The sequence below is a fragment of the Argiope bruennichi genome, chromosome 8, assembly GCF_947563725.1.
Source record: "Argiope bruennichi chromosome 8, qqArgBrue1.1, whole genome shotgun sequence".
Classification (NCBI taxonomy): Eukaryota; Metazoa; Arthropoda; class Arachnida; order Araneae; family Araneidae; genus Argiope; species Argiope bruennichi.
Genome location: NC_079158.1, coordinates 109,160,580 through 109,188,513, shown reverse-complemented (window position 1 = coordinate 109,188,513; position 27,934 = coordinate 109,160,580). Strand labels below are relative to the sequence as shown.

Below are 27,934 nucleotides of genomic sequence, written 5' to 3'. Positions count from 1 at the left end.
ACTATATTGAAAACCAAGAAATTTTAATTCTAATCACTCAATATTGTACTTTACGATTGAACTGATGCATGTTTCAAACAGTGATGACACAATTTAAAATAATAAAATTTTTATTACAACAATACGATGTAATAAAACAAGAATTAGATTCTTCGATTCAATCTCAAGCTTTAAAAATATACGATTTCGTTAGAATAATTATATCAAAATTCTACAAAACATGATGTTACATTTTGAGTTTCTCATGGTCAACTTAATTTCTCATTCTTCTATAACAAAAGTTATAAGAAATATATAAATAACAACAAGCTGAAATTATGTGAGTATGAGCATTAGTATAAGTTCTATAATGTGTTTGCTGTTATTGCAAGATTCCCATTCTCCTAAAATATCCCAAAATCACATCTCTCGCTCCATTCATTACAGTTTGAAGTGCAGCTTGTACGGTTCTTGGTTGGTTGGTGTTGGCTGTGGCATTAATCTGTAAAAATGAGAACTGGTATTAGTGTGAGTCTTTTACAATATTGCTAATGGATTAATATAAAAAAAGTCAAAACAGCTCATACCTTCCATTTGTAAAATCTTGCATAAATAGCAAGAACAAACAAACAATAAAGTAATGTTGCATTATTACTTAATATACTAAAATAAATCGATTTCATAAATATTCTATTTTGTATTTATGAAAAGATTAGTTAATGTCAGCATTTCCAATCACAAACTAAACTGAGAAGTTTCTTTTTATGTTCGCCATGTTTTCATGGTATTAAGTATTGCACACTGATTCCAAGAGTTATATAAGGTTTGTTTTTTGTATCTAATTTGCAAACAAATAAACGTGAAAGTATAAAAATTGGAAGTTATTCTTTAAAAACATATTTACTTAATTTCAGCATATATCAGGATTTATAATTAAATGATTACATTAAAAATATTATATTTAAAATATTAAAAGAATATTTGATTAAGTTTCTTTTGATGTTCGTCATGTTTTCATGGTATTAAGTATTGCACACTGATTCCAAGAGTTATGTAAGGTTTGTTTTTTGTATCTAATTTGCAAACAAATAAACGTAAAAGTATAAAAATTAGAAGCTATTCTTTAAAAACATATTTACTTAATTTCAGCATCAATCACGCTTTAAAATTAAATGATTACATTAAAGATATTATATTTAAAATATTGAAAGAATATTTGATTAAGTTTCTTTTGATGTTCGTCATGTTTTCATGGTATTAAGTATTGCACACTGATTCCAAGAGTTATATAAGGTTTGTTTTTTGTATCTAATTTGCAAACAAATAAACGTGAAAGTATAAAAATTAGAAGCTATTCTTTAAAAACATATTTACTTAATATCAGCATCAATCACGATTTAAAATTAAATGATTACATTAAAAATATTATATTTAAAATATTAAAAGAATATTTAGAAAAAAAGGAAGAAATGTTAATAGGGAGTGAATCCTTTCCTGTCTATAATGTATTTCCGGCATCGACGTTCCTAATTTAATTACTGTTGGGCATCGAAATAAGAATTAAGGACTATTAATGAAGTAGTACTAGTTCAAGCTCATTTAATGACCATGGAGTTATGCAATAGTCCATTGTTTTCTGAAGTAAACCTAAAAGTATAAAATCCTGATCATTTTAGGCTGATTAATCCATTCATTGCAAACCTACTTCTCAAGACATTCTTGGACAAACTTAGTTCAGTGAAAGCGAGTGTTGTTATCTGTGAATATCAGAATGAATTCCTGAATGATAGCATTAGTATGTAAATCTAGGATCTCGCCTTTACATCTGACGGCAACGAAAGTTCATTCATGAAGCTCATGAATTTCAGTGTGACTGTCTAGAGAGATACCACCACTAACTATGTTATTCCATTTCTTCTGTGACAGTGTCTATCAACAAATTTTGGATTGATGATATTTTTGTACCTTATTCTCATCATGTCAGCATAGGACTTGAATTATTTTTCAGAGTAAACAGAGTAGTGTACTTTCTTTTCAGGCATATTTCTGTTGCCAAATAAGAGGGACACGCAAAAATAGTTTTGCATGGAATTGTGGTGAAAGCTTATAAGCCATTTAACAGCTACGCTACCCGAGCATTTGCTTTTGTATCATGGTCATGTTACTGGGCTGCAAACCACAAGGTCCCAAGTTTTATATTCGCGCATCCCAACACGTCACATTGGTGACCTCGGACGATGAACCTTCAACCTTCGTACAGCTGTTGTGGCGCCATCTACCCGAAACCCAAAGTCGTCAGACTCGCTTGACGCAGCAACCAAAGTCGCCAAACTCACTTGGTGCAACAGCATCAGCAACCACTCACTCACACTCTCGTCATAACGCTTGGCGCTACTCAAATGAGTACAGGCGCATTTGAATCAACAGCTAAAACATCACCACTCAACAGCCATATCGTTCGTCTCAGCTCCGACTCATTGGAGGGCGAGTCTGTGGTGAAAGGTTATAAGCCAGTTAACAGCTACACTACCCGAGCAATTGCTTTTGTATCATGGTCATGTCACTGGGCTGCAAACCACAAGGTCCTAGGTTCTATCTTCGCTCATCGCAAACTGCCACAGGATATTCTTGATTGTGAAGACATCGTAACATCTTTCTTAATGCGACGAAATTGGTTGAAAAGTGCTATAGCGCAGGAATGATTTTCCTTCTTCGAGCTGAATGTTCTAAAAAGTTATGTTCTGTTGAGGGTGTAACATCCGCTCTATCTGGATTATGTTTTCCCAAAACTGAATGACTCCATAATTATTGTATCAAATTGTAAAACACATTAATTCTGCCAAAAGATAGACCAAGCTAAAACCATTTTCATCCCCCCAATAATCCATCATTTTAACGAAACTGATAAACGACTTTCTGACACTATACCAACAACATTTTCAACATTTCATTCAACAAAATTGAAGACTACATTGAATTTATGGATATTGGGTTAAATTGGCGATGGATTACGAAGACTTTTTTTTTTTTTCTGAATCCAGGAATTTAACCCTTTGCACTCCGAAACGTAATGAAATACGTTATTGTACATTTGTACTTATAAGGATTCCTTTTAGAGCCTAGAAATCTCAGAAATATTTGAAATTAATTTATAATTTCTAAAAATTAGCATAAAAGTGTTTGCTATTATAGGGTTTTTATAATAATCATTATCCAACAAGGATGTGAAAATGATGTATTCTGCGCAATGGCAGTCGGGCTGGACGTAGGAGTGCTAAGCGTTAAAATTTAATATGCGAAACAAAATCAAGAAATTTCGAATAAGCATGACTATATAACCCCCCCCCAAAAAAAATCGAATATTTAATCCAAAGCGTGATAATGTTTTTTAACTTGATTCGTCTAACTTTCATATTATTTTTAAGGATTAACTCTTAATTACAGCAACGATCATATGCACACACACACACAATATATTAACAACGTCGCAACAGAAGTGAAAATAAACGAAATAATCAAAGAATGAAAAGTGTTATTATGAAACGTACTTGAAAACAACGTACAACGTTCTAAAAAACTAATTTTGTGAATATTAAAGTGGTATAAAAACTAACTTTGAAAGATTGCATTCTTCCGAAGTTACTGAGAAAAAAACATTAATTAGATTTTTTTTAATTGAAATTGTTAAGTTTTGAAAATCTCTTTTATAGTGAATACCTATTATCTAAGATGTAGGATTTCAAATTCAGTTGTTCTAGTCCTTTTAGCGATTTAGTTTTAAATGGTTTTTGCATGCATGTATTTTGCAGTTTACTGGGAGTATCCATCTTATATTTAAATAAAACATCAAACGAATAGAAATAAATGAATACAACAAAATTACGAAATTATCCTGAATCAAATTACTGTCCAGAATAAATGCGTTTAAAATGATAGTAAAATATGAGTAAGCAATAAGAAAAATCAATGAACAAAGGGCCCGGCTTTCACCACTAGTCTGATATCGCCAATTCTTGTTTCATATGAAATTTCATACCTTCTAGATATGTAATCAAGGGCTACCTGCCTTTCAACACCATCTTTCTTTAAGGAAAAAAATATCGAAAAGCGGAATTGCATATTTCCGATTGAAAAATCTTTGCAGGGGTCGACAACCTCAACCGTAGAACCGATTTCAAAATGTGTTCTTTCATATGAAAGCTTATGTCATCAAGCCAGCATCTTCCATTTCCAAGAAAAATCGTAAAATCATTAAGAAAAAAATTTACATTCTATAAAGGAAAATCCCGCGACATAATTCACCGACTCTAACTATTGTAACGCTTTCCAAAATTTCTGTTTCACAAGAATGTTCATGGCTCCTCGGCACGTCACCAAGGGCCGTTCAATGGCTTTTTCCTCTTTATTTCGAAAGATATTGCAAAATTAACTTGACAAAATAGCCTTAACAACTGAAACTCTTTCGCATATTTTCGTCGCCAACTTGGCAATTTCAGCATCTTGAAATACAGTTTACCAATAAAAATGCTTTATCAATATTGTGTAACTTTTACTTACGCTATTATGACTATACTTTTATTGTACTTTAGTTGTGTAAAATATAGCTCATCAATGCTAACTAATTAATCTTGTTAATATTATCATCCTTGGTATCAAAAAAAAAAAGAAATATTTTAAAATATAACTGCGTTATAATGATAAAGCATTATGATTAATTTGCTAGGCTTGTAAAGTGGAAAAATTAATTCGGAAGAAATCGGCGAAATGGGTCTAGTTGAGGAGGTTGGGAAGTTTTATCTTTACAATATCTTTCGAAGATGAAAGTAGAGAGGACAAATGAACCCTTGATGGCATATTTAAGGATCCTGAACTTTCTTGCAATATAAAGAAATTAGAAAATCGGAACATTAGACATTTTATTTCGTGGTTACGACTTGCGAATGCTATCAAGGTTTTTTTCCTCACAGAATATGAGCAGTGAAGTAATGCTTTGAAATTTCTCTTGAAAAAGGACAGAGACTGAGAGAAGGGCGCCAATGATTTGATATGAAAATCTTATGGGTAATTAATTGGTGGCATTAATTTCAAATGAAATAAAAAAAAACTGATATATTGTTGGTTGCTGCGAGAATGTTCTTTTGTCTTGACAATTATTTTAAATATATAAATGATAATCAAACAGCTGCTAGCTAAAGGTGCCTATTAGTATTTAATATACAAAAAAATCGAAATAATAATCGACTTATATAAAATATTTCAAAGATTTACAGGCAATGTTCATATTAAAGACATTAATATAGAGCTCTAATCGAATAACATATATAAAAAGGCAATGCCTGAATGAAAAATTAAAATTCCTTGTAAGCCATAATAAATCACAGAAGCTACAAAATAATGCAGTAAATCACATGCACATTTATATAAAAAATATTCGTCAAATATGAAAATAATCAATGCGTGCATTTTCCTTACCATGTTTGTGATTGATGTGCTTAAAGCTAAACCATTCTCAACGACACTTCGAATCCTGTTGAAATTGTCTGCTGCCCGACCAAAAAATGTGCCGAAATCTGTGAACCCAAATCTATGAGAAGAAATAAAGAACAGTCAAATAAGTAGAATCAAAATAAGTTTATTTATGAGTTTCCATAAATTTGAGATCAAATATCCATATGAATTCCCTCGATTAAATATATGCTGCCAATTTTCTAGAACGGAAATGAGTCGAATTATTTCCGTTCATTTAAATATGTATGATAAACGATGAAAATAAGAGAATTTGTTTGTCAGAAATAATTAATATTAAATAATTAATTAATATTTACGTTAAGATTGAGAGCTCTAAAACATCAGAAGGAAAAAGATTTCAAGAATTATATGACATTCAATTATAAGATATATATATATATATATATATATATATATATATATATATATATATATATATATATATATATATATATATATATATATATATATATATATATATAACCCTCCAGATTGAGTCACAGTTACATCTTCTAGTTACGATATACATGTAATAGGAAAAATGGTCTAAATAAAGTAAAGAATTATTTTCTATGTTCAATAAATCAATGAATGTTCAATGCTCTGTTGATTCACTAAATGTTCTGCTGAATTACAAATTTTAAATATTTTTGCCGATCAGCGATCTTAGAATTTACATTTAATAAATTCTTTCTTATTGTTTCAAACTGCCCCACTGGGAGGGGGGAAGCTTCCGGCATGGTGGTAGGTTCTCTTCACCCTTGTGGGTAAACGAAAAGGTGGGCGTTTGACTCTTCCCATCCATGACGGGACGTACTTCCTTTGGGAAGGGTTGCACTGTGACCGGTGATGGCCCTTAGGACTCAATTACAGTTCTTCCAGTGTTGTTGTTGCGGCGGTCCGGTCATTTAAGTTTTTCCGTGTGCCTTCGGATGGGTCGGAGTACTCAATTTGTTATTATTATTGCAAACTGAAATTTACGTTATATATATATATATATAAAAAATATATATATATTTCTAAGATACTGTATGATTGATAAATAAACACTCTGTAATGCGCATAAGATTTCAATACTGAATGATTTTACCTATTGTATTCATATTTTTGTTAAAAAAAATGTTTTGTTTTAGCAAAAAAAGATTTTTATATTCCATCCGTTTTATATCCATTTCCGTTTTAAATTTTAGTTCAGATTTTAAAGGAGATGACAAATTAGAGTGATACATAGTTCAATAAACAGAAAGGCGTAAAGTTTCTAAAATAGTATGAGTTATATGATTATCAAAATTTGACGATCAAATATATTCATTGCCAAAAATATTTTCCTGAGGAAGTCATTAAAACCAAATTCCATAAAGTATCTAATTAAAATTTTTAGCGATCATTAATTCCAGTGGACCAACTGGTCACCAAAGGCGGCTAGTATGCAATAAATTTCTTATGAGATTTTAAAAATTACAGAGGAAAGAGAGTCAAGCTCAAATGAGACACGTAAAATATGCTTAGCCGATATACTTTTAGTACCACTGCGCATATTTCAAATGGGATGCAAGTGAGGATTTCTAACCTCTATTCTTAAACATCCCAGCATAAAATTATTCCAGGTTTGATTTGATTACTTATACCGTCGTTGTTAAAGGACAGTAACGTTCTCATATCACGTAATTTACGAAAAGAATGTCCGCCTGCTCTTTCTATTTTATCTTTCTTACATCAACTCTGCATTGTGCTATTTATATTCCTTTGTTTTCTTTATTTGCATAACGACACTTGCTTGCATCATGCATTTCATTGACAATATGCCACGCTAGAGATATTGTCAGGTTAGAAATTGCCAATAGTGATCTTGCCGAGATTCTCTTGCATTTCTCTATTAATAATAAAGACGAATATGTGTGTATTTTGACGCTCTACAGGTTAGACCATTTGACCTATTGTTAACAAATCTGATACATATACCTTGGAGGGTAAAAATTTACAGTTAAGAGTAATTTTTTAAATTTTAAATTGAATTTTAATTAAAAATTAAACTGAATTTTGGCGTATTTCAGCGATTATTTACAAAAATATTATTTCACAGCCCTCAGGAGTGACTCTCCAAACTTTCTAATAAATGTATTCTCCTTGATAAAGCTATATGTGAGTATGCTAATGCCTTGCTTGGAGGCGACGAACAGTGCTTATGAAATATTAGTGTAAATTCAACATTTTTATTGAATCTATTATCTGATTCTTGGCGAAAAGAAAGGCTTGGCTTTTGAAAGTGATTAATCCTTGGCATTAAGCAATAATTACCCAAATATTAAATGTGTGTTTTAGATGCGTTGTTTACACTGAAAAATAAATTTGCCAAAATTAGAATTTTTGTCCCAAATTACATATTAAATTTCATACTGTTAATTTAAACCATACGCTTTTGAACTATCGTGGTTACATGTTTGTTAAGACTGCTAAAAATCAACCCTTTGACGGATTTGGTACGAAATTTGATTGGTATTTAAGTTTCGATGTTCTTTATATGCTTCATATGCGAAAAAAAAAATTGATTCGACATTACTGCACAATGTAGGACAACATGCAATTAAATGTTATGTGGGAGGCTTAGTTCTGTTTATCATATGACGTTTTGACTCTTCAATTTCTACAATCTGCTATCCATTGAAAAATATCAAGATGAATTTCAAAAAATATATTGATTTACTATAATTAGGCTTTTATGAAATACGCTAGACGTCTTTTGTGACCAACTGTTTCGCTTGAAATTTCAAAATTTACCACAACGAAGTATTTTTTTAGCATTAAATTGTCATAGATATTTCAACCTTACTATTTTAATAGCCTTATATCTGTTATATTTATTGTTTGCGTGAATCTTCTAAATGGAATCATCATATCGTCATTAAAAAATAGCCCACCGAGTAATTTATTTTTTTATTACAAATTGTCTTATATGATACTGTAATTTCACTTTTTAATTTCTGATGTAAATTACACAAATGATGGACAGAATCTTCCTTCTTTAGCTTTTAACAATGTGATTAAATATCTGTACCCAAAATGACACGAAAACGAAGATTAGGCGATTTAATATTTGTTGAAGCAATGAAAACAGTTTGAATTTCATTACAATTATAAAACACATTATTGAAAATGATGCAAAAAAATTTTTAAATACTGTCAAAATTCAAAGAAGAAACTACACAACAATTAAACTAGTACTATAAAAAGAAAAAAAAATGTGCGATAATATTTTTGGAAATTATTGCGGAAAAATGAAAACAAAAACTTTTACATTTTAATAAATCAAAATTTTTAAAAAACCCTCCACCCTATTTATTCCTACTCGTCGAATTATATCTGTGCTTAATTTGACCATTTTAGGTCAAACAGTCTGTTCCATAAAGCGTTGACACACGCGCGCGCGCATATACATACACACACAGACAGAGAGAGATAGAGAGAAACACACACACAGACAGAGAGAGATAGAGAGAAACACACACACAGACAGAGAGAGATAGAGAGAAACACACACACAGACAGAGAGAGATAGAGAGAAACACACACACAGACAGAGAGAGATAGAGAGAAACACACAGACAGAGAGAGATAGAGAGAAACACACACACAGACAGAGAGAGATAGAGAGAAACAAACACACACATGCACTCACTCACGCATGCACACATACATACACAAACACACACACATTCTCCTTTATTATTAGTACAGATTATAAAAAGAATTATAATAGATAGTAAATGCCTTTCAATAGAAACTTACAATTGTCTTTTCTCTCTGTGTAGTTCAGAATTCGTTTCATTCGTCGTTTCAAACAGATCCAAAGATTCAGAGGTATCATTCTCAATTGCTGTAAAGGGAATTTTAAGCATTATTGTAATATTTTAAAGACGAGTTTTTACTTAAGCTTGTGATTTATATAATTACCAGGAGATATCTTTACTGAACTTTTAGCAATCATTCAGTAGAAAAAATTATTGCTGAAATGATTCTTAAAAGTTATATGCTTAATTTTTTTTACCATATTACTTAGAATTATTATGCTATTAAAATTTGTATTTTTTGGACAAAGGTTTCATATCAAAATGAACTTACATTTATAAGTGGAAAAGTATTTTTGCAGCTGTGAAAACGTGTACAAAAAATTCAGTGGATAATGTGAAATATGCTATCCGTTTGCCACTACAAACTGACGAAATTTGCTGTACAACATTTTGCCTGTACTTATTCAACACGTATACTTGGTGGCCTGTATTGATAGCACAGTTAATTATTCCAAATTATATGCTCAGTTTCCATGATCCACCTCTCCATTCCACTCATCTGCTACCACAAACTGACGAAATCTGCTGTACAGCATTCTGCCTGTACTTATTCAGCACATGTACTTGGTGGCCCGTATTGATGAAGCAACTAATTATTCCAAATTTTACTCTCAGTTTTTCAGATGGACCTTAAAAGCTGTGGTGAATCAAAGGCTAATGATCCAAAATGAAAAAAGGCTCAAAACGAAGAAGCTTCACTACTGCCCATTGCAGTGATTATTAAAGACTACCTCAAAAAATTTTCAGTTAGTTAAATGTAAAAGGCTATAAGGTAGGCTACTACATTGGAAAGTCCAATTGTTGCGATGAATATTAATTTTTTTATTTAATAATCTTATCTTAGGTTGAACAATTAATAATCATATTAATACGTTGAACAGTTTTCTTTATAAAATCATTTGAATTTTATTTCCAAGTGCATTTTTTGAAAGTGATACCGATGAAATGCAATTTTACATCTTTTGATGTTGATTTTTCAAATCCTAATCTTTGATAGAATTTTCTTAAGAAAATTCTCATTAATTAAAATCTAATATTTATTCCTTTTGAAATTCGTTATGATAATTTCTCAATATGTTCTGCAGTTCCTGAGAATATGTAATTTATTCGTTAACAAATATTTTATAGTTGTTTTAACATTCCACAATAGAAAAAAAAATTGAACATTTCATATTATCCATCAGTCGAAACCCGATATTTAAAAAGTAATACAGCTTATTTGTTTTTAGTTTAGGAACCAGGTAATATATTTCTCAAGCTATGTGCAAAAATTTATGCAAATCATTTCAAAAGTCTATAAAATAAAAGATTTTACTTTATATATCTTTTTAACCAAAAAAGGCGTTTTTCCATTTCTTTAAAATTGCCATTTAATTGATATATTTTGGCTTCATACATGTTTTTTCAATCTTTTCAATGCAAAAGAATATAACTATTTTACAAATTTTTACAAAAGTAAAAAAAAAAAAAAAAAAGGTAATTCAACCCGAATGTAGACACGTACTTTCATGCGGACTTGTTATAAGGTTATGATATCTTCATTTTTCTGAGCTTGTGAAAGAAATCACTCCGTACTAAAGAATGTTTCTCCTCAAAAAACTACCATTTCATTAAATAGAATGAAATTTAAAATTTTTCATCGAATATTTTCAATTCCACATTTCGATATACCACTTCAGTAAATGAAATAATATATTTCTAGATAGCTAGATGGATTTGTTTCGCTTTTTAAGCAATTGTCATATCGGGAATGGGAAGTAAATTATTCCCGATTTTTATACATTCTCTCTTTATAATTTTGTTTAAAGCTTATTAAATATCATTTCTAAACATTCTGCATAGAATTTTCTTGCCTTCCTTCAGGGGATTTTCAAATCCTCTAAATGTATCCTGAACATAAGAAATCTCGTTAAAGGATGAAATATCCTAATGCCTCTGTATTCTGTTAACCCTTTCTAGGGCCGTGGGAAGTATGCTTCCCACCAAATTTATCAATCTTCGTATGAATTTATGTAGGTTGGCATAAGTTTTGCCAATTTTTTTTAGAAAGACAGAAACTTAGGTGATTTAGTTCTTTATTTTACACAAAATGATGTGACTTGATTTGTTACTTAATTATTAATTAACCGAATTAATTAATGAATCAAATTAAATTTATCTAATACGCTAAATGAATCCCTTTTCTTATTCTAATTGCAAGCCTAAAAATATTTTAACATAATATGACTAGAAAAAAATGGCCCTTTAAAGGATTAAGGTGACCAGCTTAGTAAAGTAAAAATGTATTTGAGAATTATAAATGTACAATTATGACTCGTGCATTTTTAATAAATATCATTAGTAGTATACTTTTTTGCAAATGAACCAGGAAATAATCAACAAATAAATCATACACACAGTGACCAATAAATTAAAAAACTTTTGTATTTGCAGAATTTTTGGATATCTCTCGAAAGACTGGTTCAATTTTTCTCGGTTAATTCAAGTTCTGACAGTTCTGTTCCTGCAAGTTCAAACACATAGATGCCAGTGAATTAGAGAAATTTTGAATTTGTAGATTTTTTTGGATATCTCCTGAAGAATGATGAAATTTTCCTTGGGGTCACAGCCGTGTAAAAATATATGCTTGAACTTTTATTTACAGGAAAGAGTCAGACACAAGGACGCTTAGGGGTCTGACTAGAAAGGAAAGGATGAAACAATTTGGACTCGCCCAAAGCGTATCACAGGAAGCTGTGCTTTTGATTTCCAGTTTTCATTAATGTTTTTGCTTTAAGTGCACATTACTTATGAGGATTTTCTTTGAAATGTTATGTATAATTTGGAAAGATTTGAATTTTTTTTTTTTTTTTTTTTTTTTTTTTTTTTTTTTATCAAAAACACCAAATTTGTCTGAGTTTTTTCTTAAAATATTCAGAGTGTTCACACAAATTGTAGGAAATTTAGAAAAGGTGTCACAATAAGCTAGCAAAGCATGTACATTGAAAATTTACATTTAATACTTTGAATATTCCAGGTAATATTAGTACTTGTTTTTAAAATGACTGAAAATCAAAGAAAATGTATCCTGATATTCGAGAAATTGTGAAAATCCGAAAGCTGCTCTGATTCAATGACCGCCATTTGTCTGCTGTTCTTTCAATGGATTGATATCCTTTCCAGTCTTAAGAATTAAGCATTAGAGATTCCCGAGTAGCTTAATCCGGCTCTGTTTAAGGGCAATAACTCAATGATGGTTAAAAGCAATTGAGACTAACATTGTTTTTTCTCTTTTAAGTAAGACCAGAATTAATTAAAAAAAATCCCTGAGTTCATTTGAGTTGTTATAACGAAATTGTATTTAATAAATGGATTTTACTTACTTCTTGCAGATGATGACATCACAGATATGACGAAAATTACCAGCATCAGCATGATCCTGAAAATTATTTAAACAAAAAGTCTATTATCAAGCATCTAATTCTATATTTATATTGTCAGAATTTGCTTTATACATATGCCAGTTTGACTGAAAGCATTTAAAATATAGATTTATATATACATTTATAATAAGTGATTTAAAAATCACTTAGCTTTTGATCGCATTATTACGGTAGTAACAATAAAGGTGGTCATTTGCAGGAATTCAAAAAATAGGATTTCTCTTTTTTTAAGTTGTCTCTACTACTCTCTCTCTCTCTACTTTACAAAATCTCTCTACTACTCTCTCTAATTAACACTAAAATCTTCCACACTAAAATCTCTCTCTATTTTAGTGTTCTTGATTATTCACATATGGATTACCGGGAGTTTTGATTATTCCTCGTAGAATCTGCGATTAAAATATTTTCTCTTCGCATAATTTGAAAATAAAAAAGTAAAAATCTTTTGCATATTCAACGATGGGTTTTTAATGATGATGTCGTGTCCGCATTACCACGGAAAAGGGGGGGGGGGCAGTAGCTTCTGAGGGTAAAGACCCCTGAAGCACCCGAGGGCAGAAGTCTGACTTCTAGCTCATATGAAGATGAAACTCACACATTCGCTTGCACAACCTCTTTTTACAGGGGGGAGGGGCATATTCACACACCTCAAAGACAGAACACAGACGAAGAACAACCATGCCTGAACTGGGATTCGAACCCGGGACGTCCAGATCACGGGGAAGATGCGGTATATCTATGCAAGGACGCCGTGGGTTTTTAATTCAAATTGCAATAGCGCTGCAGAGGAAAATTCTTTCGGGTTAAAATATATTCGCCTAACCAAAAAAAAAATCTATTAACTTTTATTAAACAAAAAATATTTATATCTTAGGTAAGACATTTTTTTTGGGGGGGGGATTTAAATAGCTCAAAGTCCAAGCCACTTTCTGTCTTACATTCAGAGAAGAATAATCAATTCAGAAAGGACAGTGCCATTATTTTTACGTTTATTGTATAATTTTCTGTATTTTAACATTATTGATTCTATAATGACGGTTCGGAAGGCTTTGAGTGATCAGATGTCTATTATTTAAAGCATTAATCACCAAGTCATCTTTTGACATCATTTCCATCTTGCCCGCCATATCTAATTTTATATATAGGCTGACAATATAAAACAGACAGAAGCTCTGTTGCTGTTGTTTTTCATAGCACTTGCCATGGATAAGCCCGGTGTTACGAAGACAGCTATTTTAAGCCGGTTGGGGAGCGTCTCTTGTTTTTATAGTAGCACCAACTAGGGCCAAGAGTACGACTTTGCTACTCAAGCATCACTCATTCACTTTCACAACCCCCTTTTACAGGAGGGCACATTCACTCATCTCACAGATAGAACAACCATGCCCAAACCAGGACTCGAACCCAGGAGGCCCAGATCACGGGGAAGACGCGCTGCCCCTATGCCAGGACGAACCAGAAGAGCTTCTTGTGTATATTATGTTTAATTAATACACATTATTTTTTTACTACCAAATTATATCTAGGCAGATACATTTGAGTATATTTCTTATTCAGTTCAAAAGCTATTTAAAATTAATTTTCAAATAATAATTAATTTAATTACTATTAATTTTCAAGATTATATATCATTTGTCATCTGTGACGGACGATGTTTGAACCAGAAGTGTATATTATCAGTAACTAATGACTTATACAACAGATGAGATTAATGATATTAAACAAATTAACAATATTTAACAAAATTAACAAATTAATCTTAAAGTGTTAAATGAATAGGTTTAATATTTATGCAAGACGCTCCGTTGCCATTCATTCCGTTGCCTGATTTCAAAATCTTGAAAATATGTTGATTTATTTATTGAAATAAATCTTCATCTAAATAACTTACGTATTTAAAATAATTACGATAACTAAAGGACAGAGTTTTGATCACTTTTTTGACTTCACGAATTTTCTTTTCTCTTGATGTCTTGGCATATTATCAATGGATGGTCTTCTGTCCCCAACACCCTCTATTTTCGAACGATAACTCAAAAATACTACTTTATATTACATTCTCTAAAAGAAAAAAAAGCTTGGTTTCTCCCGGTCCCAATCACTCTACTGATTTCGCCAATTTTTTATTTTATTTGGAAACTTATGATATCTAGATATATCGTCACTTTTTTCTATTTTTGAAAGATATTGTAAACGTATATAAACGTTGTATAATCGTGGCACAGCTTCCAATCCCATAAAATCCATTTTTGTACCGCTTTAAAATTTAAGAAATAAGGATTTCAATAATTATAGTTTTGTTTTCTTACAATTCATATCTCTAATTTTAACAAATTTCAGAGAATATTTTACGTATATTTTATAGCTATCCTTTTTATTGTTTTAGTCACTGAATTTACACTCAAATGCATGCAGAAAATATAAGAACCATTTTTGAATGCACGCTATCCTGATTAACACTCACGAGCAAATTTTAAAATGCACGAATCAGGCCTAAAATATGCTACAATATTTCCAACTAGATACCCAAATCTTCTTATAAAAATATTTCAATTGTATTTCAAGGACAACCTTCCAAAATTTATTTTATGTCCCAAAAAAATTCTTTTTTTCCCCCGAAAAAAGGAAGCTCTAAAACTGAAATGTCATGCGCCCAACGGAGGAAATAAGCATGAAATCTAAGGACTAAAATAAAGGGTCAGTAAAAAATAAATAAATAAAATTCATGAGTGATATCTACAGAGAGGTGGAGCTTATGGTTTCAAAATTTTCTTTTCCAAATCTAAACATAAAGACGAAGTTTATTTATTTCTAAAAAGCACATCATGAATTTAAACATGAAATAATTTTACAAATACTGACACAAAGGGTTGTAAATCAAAATTCTGCTGAATATCGTTTTTGCATAAATTTGTTTATTTCCAACTATTCAGAAATGAATACGCAGATACTGATGAATATTTCATATTTCAGATAAATGACGCAGGATTTGTAAATTTATATAAATTATTTTCGGCCTATTTTTAGAATGAATAAATAGCCTGTCTGTTTATGATAGTGGATGCGTGTTATTTTGAATTCTTCTTCTTTGCAAAAACAAACAGAGAGACGGAATATACTTTTCTTGTCTTTCCGTAACTTTTGTATAATATATTGAGTTTTTAACTTAGTTTAGAATTTTTTATCTGTTTCTTCATTTAATTTTCCTGACAATTTCATCAGTTTAGTTACATGCTTGCACAATATGCTGGCTCTTTAATCTCGATTCGTCATTTTATTAGTTTCTGTCGCCTTTGGAGACCAACTTGTTCGCCCAGATTTTTGACTTTTAGGCAGTGAAACAATTAAAATGGAATACATTATTTTTTTTAAATTTCAAAGTGTTATCTGATGTGATTGAAAGACATTAATTGAATCAGTCAGCTTAAAATTGCTGGAGAGAAAATTAGAAAATCTATATAAAATTCGAAAGTGAAAAATTTTACTTCGGAGCTAATGGCATACAGCTAGTACAAAATTACAAACTTTTTCTATTGTTCTAAGAAGCACATAACTCTCATGTTGAAAACACTGAAAATAAAAATATGTGCAAAGATGATGCACAAACTCTACACTTCCAAGAGAAGGTAAAATACAGCAGCTTTATTAGATAGCATGTAAGAAAGTTTCGAAGATGTACCCGTTTTTCACTTTCTTATATCTATACTTATATAAAGCTCAATGTGTGTGTGTGTGTGTGTGTGTGTGTGTGTATGTGTGTGTGTGTGTGTGTGTGTTGGCGCTCTACAGGCCAGCCCGTTCGACCTACAGCTACCAAATGTGGCACATACATACCTTGGAGGTCGGGAATGTGCACCTGGGGTCCCTTTTTTGAATTTTTAATTAGAATTATAATTATTAATTAATACCTAACTTTCCCACCAAAACCTCTTTCCATTTCTCCACCGCCAAATGAGTAAGGCCAGTTTTTTTCCCACTCTAAAAAAGTTAGGCTTAACAATTTTTCGGCCGATTATTTCAAACGATCCTGTTTATATTCATAATATTTGATGCATTTAAAATTAAATATTGTTAATGAATCGATCTTTCAGATTCATTCTGAAGTACTTTTGAATTAAAATAAAGCAAAATAAAAGAAATTAAAAATTTCTAATCCACATAGCGTTACCCCAACTAGCGTAGAAAATTCACGCATTTGCGTTACCATAACTGGCGCTGAAAATTCACGCATGCGCATTGTGTTCTGATTGTTGACAACTATTTTCAACGGATATGGACTTGGTTTTGAAGGCTTAACCTGTTTCTGACCGATTATTTCAAATGATTCTGTTTATTTTCTTAGTGTTTGAAGCATTTAAAACTAAACATTGTTAATGAATCGATCTGTTCATGATGAATCTGAGAAAATTTTGTTGAAAACTTCTTGAGATATTACATAAATTAAGAAAGATGCTTTTTAGTGCTCATAAGGTTTAAATACTCAGCGACTCTGGTTTCAGTACTCACATTTTAAAAAAAAATGCTTCGTTTCAGTAAAAATAAATGTTCTGATATCAATTGCACTTTAATCATTTCCACTTTAACTTAAAGCATAAATTCTACGGGAATTAACAGAAAATTAGAGAGATACATATTACGTTACGGCTGAAGCCTTTATAAAATTATGAATGAATTATATGACTACCAAAATTTGCAGCTTTAAAATATTTTGATGAAGAAGCTATTAAAATAGGAGTTACATAAAATATTTAATTATTAAAATTTTAACGAGCATTAAGATTGGCGAACCGGCTGGTCGCCAAAGGCGGCTAGTGCGAAATATAGAGTAAGTATTATTATCGTCAAAAATTTCGAACTCGAGATTTTGACGAATTTTTACTTTCTATAATCCGAAAAACATACTTTTAGCATTATGTCTGTTTGTCTGTCTGTGAACAAGATAATTTAAAAACGCCTTGAGCTAGGAGACTGAAATATGGTTTATGAGATTACAAACACATTTGTAAATTTCCACCAAACTTTGAGGGAAATCCATAAACAGGAATTTTGTCTCTGTAGCTTTTTGTACAAGTGAATCGATAACTACGACGTGTAAAAAACTGGCACTTAAATTTTGGTACATAAATTTAGCCTCTAAAATATGGATACTTCTCAAATTTGAAACCAAATTCGTCAAGAGGTTTATTTTATGTCGGTCTATACTCTTGCATGGATATAAACGCAATGATTTAAATCGATGATATTTACTATGTCATCGAGTGATTACAACTGTAGTTTTATATTAAAGTTTGGTATTAATCAACCGGCAAAAAAGTGTCAAAAATACATATTCTCGCAATAGATTTATTAAAAATGTAGTTTATGCCAAAGATCCATATTTCGCAATCAATCGTTCACCAATGCCATGTAAGGTATCTACAACCTTAAACAAGATTCACAATTTTATACGGATGAATAAAACCTTTGTTCCAGAGTAGACGAGAAAGTTTCAGAAAGACTACTCCAGCTGGTTTAATCATAACTGCCAGTGCTACAACAGACAATTGACTTGGAATTATGAAACCTGCAAGTTATGAAGCCTTCTAAATTGCAAAAAGAGCTACAGGAGACAAACCCTAGTGCATGGATGGCGAACCAGTGCCACGCGTGCCATTGATGGTACGCGACACAATATTTTGGGCACGTCACCGATCAAAACGGTTTGCCTTTGAGTTCAAAATAACAAAGTTCACTGTGAAATAATTCGAACAAACGCGAGTGATCAGTAGCGGTGCGCGGGGTGCATATTCCCATTCCCTGCAAGTGCAGTAAAAGACAGAAATAAACAATCGACGTCTATGATTAAATATGTCAGCAAAAATGTGAGCGCGGGAAGTTACTTGGCTGCAAATATCATTGATAGGCAGAGTAAGCCTTTTCAAGAGGTCGAGTTTTTGAAGGAAGCCTGGTTAACATGCGCGTCCTCACTTTTTGAGAATTTTGATAATAAAGGTAAAATAATTCAGCGCATCAAAGATATTCCTCTATCTAGAAACACAATAAAAGAAAGAATTTTAAAACTGGCCGGAAATGTAACAGATGACATTAACTCCGCTCCTTTTATATCGCTCTGTCTTGACGAAAGTACTGACGTCACTAAATCTGCACGTTTAGCTATTTTTGCTCGATATTTTGTAGGAAACGTCATTAAGGAAGAATTAATTGCAATAACAATCATTGCTAACAACTACAAAGGCCACAGATATTTCTAAGGATGTTAAAAAATTGTGAACTGAGAAAGAATTGATTTGAAAAGAATTGTTTCAGTAACAACAAAATATGGTGGGAAAAAATTATTTATTAGTTTATTTCAAACAGACATAAGTTAGTGAATAATGCAGTGAAATTCAATTCTGCAATTTCACTGCAATATTCACTAACAAGCCTTGTGTGCTAAGAGGGATTTAACATCTTTTGATAATATAATGGCGTTAGTCACAAAAAACAGTCAACCTCATATCGTCGCAAGCTTTAAATAAACGAAAGTTTGAGGCTTTGTTGGATGAAGTCAACTCGGTGTATAATGGTTTACTAATGTATAATAATGTTCGTTGGTTGATCCGCGGGAACGTACTTCAAAGTTTTGTTGACTTCTGGAAAGAAATCGGACTGTTTCTGCAAAATGAGGGTGAAATTGAACAATACCGACAGTTGTTGGATGTTATGTGGCTTTCAAAATTGATGTTTTTTACAGAAATATGCTAACATTTCAATGAATTGAACGTAAAACTTCAAAGCACAAATAAAATAATTGCCACCATGATGGATCTCATACAAACCTTTGTCGCTAAACTGTGTGTTTTCAGAAACGATATTATAACAAGAAACTACAAACTTGAAAAAAAATATCAAAAATATCACTTCCCAAACTTGAAAAAAATATCAATATTATATATCAAATTTAGATGCTTATGAGAAACCAGATGAAGAAAAAGTCATTGAAGAATTTATTTCCGTAATTGATTCTTCAATCAAGGAATTTTCAGCGAGATTTTCTCAGTTCAAAGAATTGTCGGAAGTTCATTATGTACCATGATGTAGTTTCATTTGATAAACTGAATTTGTCCCAATTCGATTGGCTTGAAATTGAATAATTTGAAATGCAACTGATTGATTTCCAGTCTAGTTCAATATGGATTTAAAAAATTATTGAAACAAGGAAAAAGTTGGAATCGATTGAAACATGAAGATTAACAAGCAATATAAGTAAAAATGAGAGTAACGAAATTTTGGAAACATGGAATTCGATTCCAGACACATTTAATTGTTTGAAGTAGCTGGCTCAAGCTATTTTAACTATATTTTCATCTACTTATGCCTGCGAGTCATTATTTACAGAGATGAATAACATTAAAGATTCGTTTAGAAACCGTTTGGCAGATGACTCCCAATTCAGCATGCATTCTGCTAAAAGTAACGCCTTGCAATCCTAATATAAAATATTTGTCATCTAATCTGCAACAACAGAAGTCACACTAATATAACTTTAATTTGAATTACACATACCTAAAACATTTACTACTAAACAGTGCAAAATGTATAGTTTCATAGTAAAGAAAGAGTATTAAGTTGTTAGTATTTAATTTTATTATTTTCCCAATAATCACAAGTCAAAATTATTTGTCGGCATGTCTATACCTCATTAAACATTTCTTTAGAAAAAATGGCACAGTGATCCATAAAGGTTCGCCACCCCTGCCCTACAGGACGCGTATCAAACAAAATTCACCAAAGAGTCAAAGAATTACTGACTAAAAGCTTGCTATCCGTTCTCTAAAAGGAATGTATGGGGCTGCTGTTACTATCCATAGGGAATTTGCGTAATCAATTTATGTTGTGCGAATTTCCCAGAGAGAAAGAGAGAACAGTACTAGAATCTCACGACTTTTAGCATAATTATCATTCATAATTTATTTCTCTACGTTTCTTACAGACTGTATTTGAAATTTAATTTCATCCATTAATTTCTGCATGTACCTTGGAACAGGAAAGGCTGTTTTGTGGCCACCTATCATTTTTTTTAAATTTTAATTATAGCCAGTCAAACGGTTACCATAGAACTAAGCCATATAAACAGGGATTATATGGCTTATGGTATGTTATGCTCATTAACTATCCAGCTTTTGTATAAGAAAACAAATGGCTAACAAATATGCCACCTATCATTTGGTATTTTAATTTTTAAATTTAAGATAAAAATTACGTTATACCTTTTCACTTTCTTATATACAAAGAGTAAATATTGTAACCACCAAAAATAAATCAAGATTTTGATATAGATAAAATATGTTTTGCTATCTGAAAACACATTTTAGCTAAATGCATCTGTAAACTGAGCAGAATTTACAACTCAACTCAGCTGTAAAAAAACTATTGTTTTCTAGGAGGGGCAATGTCTTTTTGTAACAACAAGAAAAAATAAATACCGATAGTGCTCATGGTAGCTAGAAGATGTTTCTCGTATTATTTTTTTACGATTTTAGTGTGTCTCATTCATTTATAGAACTGTGAGTTCATTTGAATGAGCGCAAAATGGCATCCGTGTATAATTTTTGATCTGCTAGTAACAGCATTTGACTGTTTCTCAATCAGTCTTTGAAAACTATAACTTCAAAAGTGCTTGAACTAAACCGATGAAATTTGGAATATGAATTTTACATGAAATTGTAGATTTATATTAAATTTTGAACGAAATCCAGTCATAATAAATCTGTCTGTCCGGCTTGTCATTACAAGTGAACACGATAGCTACAAAACCTAAAGAATTGGATACATAGTTCGATAAATTTAGTCTAGAAATTTAACTTCTAAAATGTGAATTCGTATCAAATCTGGAACAAAATCCTTCAAGAGGCTAATCGCCTGTATATAAGTTCTTTTTGCATGCTTTCTAAAAAACTACACGTTTTCTTAAGCTTCAAACTATAGCTTGCAGTGCATCTTAAATTCTTACAACTAAAATAATACTCCAAGCATTTTGAATTCCATCGGCTTGTTTATTCTTTCAACTTAAAAGCATATATTACAAATATTGCCAGATTCCAGAAGGTTTACAATTGATCATCAGCTATTATACAAAAAATAAACGAAGTAATATTAGCACAATATGTTTATCAAAGAAAAATTCGTTTGCTTTTAATTTTAATAATATTTTAACAAAATAAAAATGATAGCATTTATAAAATGTCTGAAAAGGAATCGTCTGCTAAATGTCTATTAACAGATTTAGATTATGATACTTACCGAACAGTACTTTCGCATGCACGGGAACACGATAATCCAAAAAAATTAAGAACTTAGATAAATGAAATTTAGTTCACAGTTTTAGTATTTTAAGCGTATATTTTTATCAAATTTTAAGCCAAATCTATTAAAGGCCTCATCGTCTGCCAATCTGTACTTTCGCATGCAACATAAATTCGACGATTTAAATAAATAAAATTTAATAAATTTGTGATCGTGTAATTATATTTGTAGTTGTCAAATTTTGATTTTAATTGTAGGAAAAACGGCGCTAAGTATGGGCTTTCTTTACTATACTACGGAGCACAGAATGCTTATGTCAAAAAAAACAAAAAAAACACTAAAAATCTGAGCACTCGTGGAGTTTATGACTTTCACTAAGATGAAATGTTTTATGTTGGAGAAAAAGGTTTACAAATTTATTAATTACTAGCCGCCTTTGGCGACCAGCCGGTTCGCCAATCTTAATGTTTGTTAAAATTTTAATAATTAAATATTTTATGCAATTCCAACTTTAATAGATTCTTCAGCAAAATATTTTAAAACTTCAAATTTTGATAGTCATATAATTCACTCCTAATATTATAAAGGCCTTCAGTCATAACGTGATATGTATCTCTCTAATTTTCTGTTACCCCTCGTAGAATTTATGCTTTAAATTAAAGTGTAAAGGATTCATCTGCAATTAATATAATAATATTTTTTACTGAAACAAAGCATTTTTTTTAATAATATGATTACTGATAATAGAGTCACTGAGCGTTTAAACTTTATGGGCACTAAAGAATATCTTTCTTAATTTATATAATATCTCAAGAATTATAAAATTTTCTCAGATTCATCATGAACGGATCGATTCATTAACAATGTTTCATTTTAAATGCATCAAACACTAAGAAAATAAAATGAATCGTTTAAAATAATCGGTCGAAAACAGGTTTGAAAAAACTACTTAAAAAACGATGTACTTAAAACTATAAGCATATATCAAAAAATATATAACTAACATAAATACAATTTAATTACAAAAACATGCAATTAGCCTAAAAATAATTTAAATCATTGAAAACAGGTTAAAAAAAACTACTTAAAAAACGATGTACTTAAAACTATAAGAATATACAAAAAAATATATAACTAACATAAATACATATTAATTACAAAAGCATAGAACTAACCTAAAAGTAATTTAAATCGTCCGTTGTTAATGGTTGCCATGCCAACAATCAGAACACAGTGCGCATGCGTGAATTTTCTTCGCCTTTTACGGTAACGCAAATGCGTGAATTTTTCTACGCCAGTTGGGGTAACGCTATGCAGATTATACATTTTTAATTTCCTTTATTCTGTGTTATTTTAATTCAAAAGTACTTCAGAATGAATCTGAAACATGGATTAATTAACAATGTTTAATTTTAAATGCATAAAACATTAAGATAATAAACAGAATCGTTTGAAATAATCCGCCGAAAAATCTTAACCCTAGCCTCATTACTGTTGGGAGAAAAAAAGAACTAAAGCCTAAATCATTTGGCGTTGGGGAAAATGGAAGATTATTTTGGCGGAAAAGTTGGCAGTGGGGAAAATGGAAGATTTTTTTGGCGGGAAAGTTAGTTTTTAATTAATAATTAAAATTCTAATTAAAATTTCAAAAAAAGAGACCCCAGGTGCACATTCCCGACCTCCAAGGTATACATGTACCAAATTTGGTAGCTGTATGTCAAATGACCTGGCCTGTAGAGCGCCAACACACACACACACACATTAGCTTTATTATAAGTACTAGCCGCCTTTGGCGACCAGCCGGTTCGCCAATCTTAATGTTCGTTAAAATTTTAATAACTAAATATTTTATGCAATTTCTACTTTAATAGCTTCTTCATCAAAATATTTTAAAACTTCAAATTTTGATTATCATATAATTCATTCATAATATTATAAAGGCCTTCAGTCATAACGTAATATGTATCTCTCTCATTTTCTGTTAGCACCCGTAGAATTTATGCTTTAAATTAAAGTGGAAAGAATTTATCTTCAATTAATATAATAATATTTTTTACTGAAACAAAGCATTTTTTTATAATCTGATTACTGAAAATAGAGTCACTCAGCGTTTAAACTTTATCTGCACTAAAGAATATCTTTTTAAATTTATGTAATATCTCAAGAGTTGGTCAACAAAATTTTCTTAGATTCATTATGAGCAGATCGATTAATTAACAATGTTTAAATTTAAATGCATCATACACTAAGAAAATAAAACGAATCGTTTAAAATAAACGTTTGAAAACAGGTTTTAAAAAAACTACTTAAAAAACGATGTACTTAAAACTATAAGCATATACAAAAAATATATAACTAACATAAATACAATTTACTTACAAAAGCATGCAACTAACCCAAAAATAATTTAAATCATCCATTGATAACGTTGTCATGGCAACAATCAGAACAGAATGCGCATGCGTGAATTTTCTTCGCCGGTTACGTAACGCAAATACGTGATTTTTTCTACGCCAGTTGGGGTAACGCTATGCGGATTAGAAACTTTTAATTTCCTTTATTCTGTTTTATTTTAATTCAAAAGTACTTCAGAATGAATCTGAAAGATTGATTCATTAACAATGTTTAATTTTAAATGCATCAAACATTAAGAAAATAAACAGAACCGATTGAAATAATCCGCCGAAAAATTTTAACCCTAGCCTCATTACTGTTGGGAGAAAAAAAAACTGAAGCCTTTCTCGTTTGGCGCTGGGGATAATGGAAGATTTTTTTGGCGGAAAAGTTGGCGGTGGGGAAAATGGAAGATTTTTTTGGCGGGAAAGTTAGTTTTTAATTAATAATTAAAATTCTAATTAAAAATTCGAAAAAAGAAACCCCAGGTGCACATTCCCAACCTCCAAGGTATACGTGTACCAAATTTGGTAGCTGTATGTCAAACGGTCTGGCCTGTAGAGCGCCAACACACACACACACACACACACACACACATTGAGCTTTATTATAAGTATAGATATAGATATAGACTATACGAGAAAGTTTCAAGATATTATTGCCGCTGAATCAAGGCCTGGTGGTAATGTCTCGGCTTATGAACCGCAGGGTTTCAGGTTCGAGACCCGATTCCACCGAAGAACCGTCGTGAAAGGGGGTCTGTTGCACGTTAAATCCGTCATGTCAAACGTCCTCCCACTGGCGTGGTGTGGCGTGGAGAGGGCGGTGCCAGCTCAGGTGTCGTCCTCGTCATCTGACCGCGGTTCAAAATGACGAGGTACTCCCAAAATAGCCCTAGTGTTGCTTTACAACGGGACGTTAATATAACTAAACTAAACTAAAACTGTCGCGGAATCAGTTTGAAACGTGCTTAACAAATTTTGAAAAACTAGTAAATTAACAAAAAGTATATTACTAATAAAATCTTGCTGGAACTTGATTTATCGTTAGGTTCTATAAAATAAAAGCAAAACCATCCGCTGTAAAGCCTTGCCGAAAGCGAGTATTATAACATTAATATATTGCATACAAAGGGCGATCTAGTTCCGAAGGTTAATTTCGTCTAGAAGGAATGTGTTAGATAAAGTTCAGAATAAAAAATTATCGATAATTTAAATAAATTTAAAAAATGTTGGATTTAGAATGAAGGAAAGTGAAATAAATGTTAAAAGACTACTTAATAAATAAATGTGTAAGACATTTTTATAAAAATTTGCATTTTTTTTTTTCTTGAATTTCGCATTTAATACAGTCGATCTTTTAAACATTCTCAAAATGGTCGCTTCTTTTTGATCAATTTCATTACTTTACTTTTTTAACAATTTATTTAATTTTTTGTAAGTTAAATATGGTTTTCATCATTTTTCGCTGTTCTCTGCCTTCACTGTCGGCTGATGTGACAAGAAAATCCAATTCATCGATCATTATATTTTGATCGCCATTTTCGATTAATTCTTCAACTTCTCCAACTATTAAAAATCTTTCGTAGCCAAAATATTATGAAATTTCTTTATATTCAATGAGTGGGAATTGTTTAAAGTTACTAAAGACATTTGACCAAGGCTAACCGCATTTAAATGAATTCTAGTATTAGAAAATTTAAATGGAAATAATTAGAATAGCTCGTAGATGTGAAATTGCATTTTCCAAAGCCGCATTTGGCGAGGATTTAATGCATTAAATAATATCTCCAAAATCAATTGTAATTTATGAAAGATTTCCCTTCATACAAAAAGAGGCGTTTCCAAGGAGAAAACAAAAGAATGGATTTTTTTATACAAAAAAACTATAAATTTATTTTCTACTTTTCCTTTCATTTGCATTCTTTCAAAGAACCTTATAAACAAGCATCGTAAATATTTCCCTATAAAATAAAATAGATTTTTTTATTGTATAGGAACACATCAAATTGCTCGGATGAGGAATTTTTTTATAAGATGAATTTTAAGAATTTTTTTTATGTATTTATTGCAAACTATTTTAAATAATCGTCTGTTTTCAAACCAAGCGATATTGGGAAAAAATCTTTTTTTACATTAAAATAAGACAAATATTTTTAATGGAATAAATGATAGAATCTTTAAAAAAAAATTTGTGGTTAAATATGACAATGTGGATAATTTATGCTGATAATAAAATATTTCCGTTATAATAAAAATAATTTTCGAAAATGTTCGAAAAAAAATAGAATCTATTTCAAAATATAAATTTCAAAATGACTTCGTATGGTTTTACTACAATGGTAATGCTTCTGGAATGGAAATAAATGAATAAATTTAAATTAAATTTACGCGAAAGTTAATTTAAAGCAAAGGTTTCTGTAAATTATGTTTAAGAAATTACAGGAGACGATAATTACGATATAAAAATTAAATTCCGAAAAACAATTTTTTTAGCACAAGCTATCAAAAAAATCTACAGGAAGATATTTTTTAAAAATTTTATAGATGTATATTAAAATTTTTTTACACAATTTGTCAAAAAAACTTACAGAAAAACATTAAAAAAATTTTATTGATAATTATTAAAAGTTTTTTTTAAATGCAGTGAAATAACTTGAATTGCTTTATCTCGCAATAGAGAAAAAATATTTTGAAACGACAGCAGTTAAATCTAGCAAAGAGAAATCTCATATGCCAATTGAAAATTATTTTTTGAAATACATATTGAAAATTTAAAATGTATTTTTAAATAAAGCAAAAAGAAAATAATAGAATAAGAATGGACCAAGTTCTATTTATCCACAAAAAAGAAATGTTATTGTCTTAAAAATTGCTGGCTGGGCATTAATGTATAAATACAACTGCAATTTTTTTACATTTTCAGCTTTTAAAGAATGCATACATGAATGCTATCGTCTCTATTACTTTTTATAGAAAACTTATAAAAAATACTTATATATAAACATAATAATGCCATTTAATAGTATAAAATAAATTATTTTGTCCTTTGACTTCCAGATGCTATTATATTTGAAAACTAAAAAGGGCCATGGATGCTTTATAATAAGAATTTCCAAAAACGATGGGAATTTAGGTTTCCAAACCAGAGCCGCATAAAGTTTTACCAAATTATAGTTCTCGCCTCTGCTTTAGATTAATATTTTATGAGATCTTATATTACCATAATTTAAAAGGAAATAAATTATTCCGCAAAATATATAATATTTATTTTTGCAAAAATAAACCTTGCAGAATTTGAAAATTGGGCGAGAAATTCGTATTAAGATATCAATTTTGTCACATAATATAAATATAATTTGCTATATCTGTATACAGACAGAGTGTACTTACCAGCTTTGGGTTTTCCAACTCCCTTCAGCAAATGACAGCATGGCAATCTATACCCAGCAGTACTCGAACTCGAAGCGCGTGGCGATGCCAAAGTACTTCAACCATT

At 30.7% G+C, this 27,934-nt stretch overlaps 1 protein-coding gene across 1 annotated transcript; it reads right to left on the bottom strand.

The window, feature by feature from the left end:
• Window positions 1-168: 168 nt before the first annotated feature.
• Window positions 169-27,934, bottom strand: LOC129981949 (uncharacterized). Its single transcript, XM_056093018.1, has 5 exons — window positions 27,829-27,934; window positions 12,698-12,753; window positions 9,274-9,361; window positions 5,452-5,563; window positions 169-481 (listed from the first exon to the last, which is right to left on the bottom strand). The coding sequence occupies exons 1-5, from the start codon at window positions 27,867-27,869 to the stop codon at window positions 362-364; spliced, it is 417 nt and encodes a 138-aa protein (XP_055948993.1). The 5' UTR covers window positions 27,870-27,934; the 3' UTR covers window positions 169-361.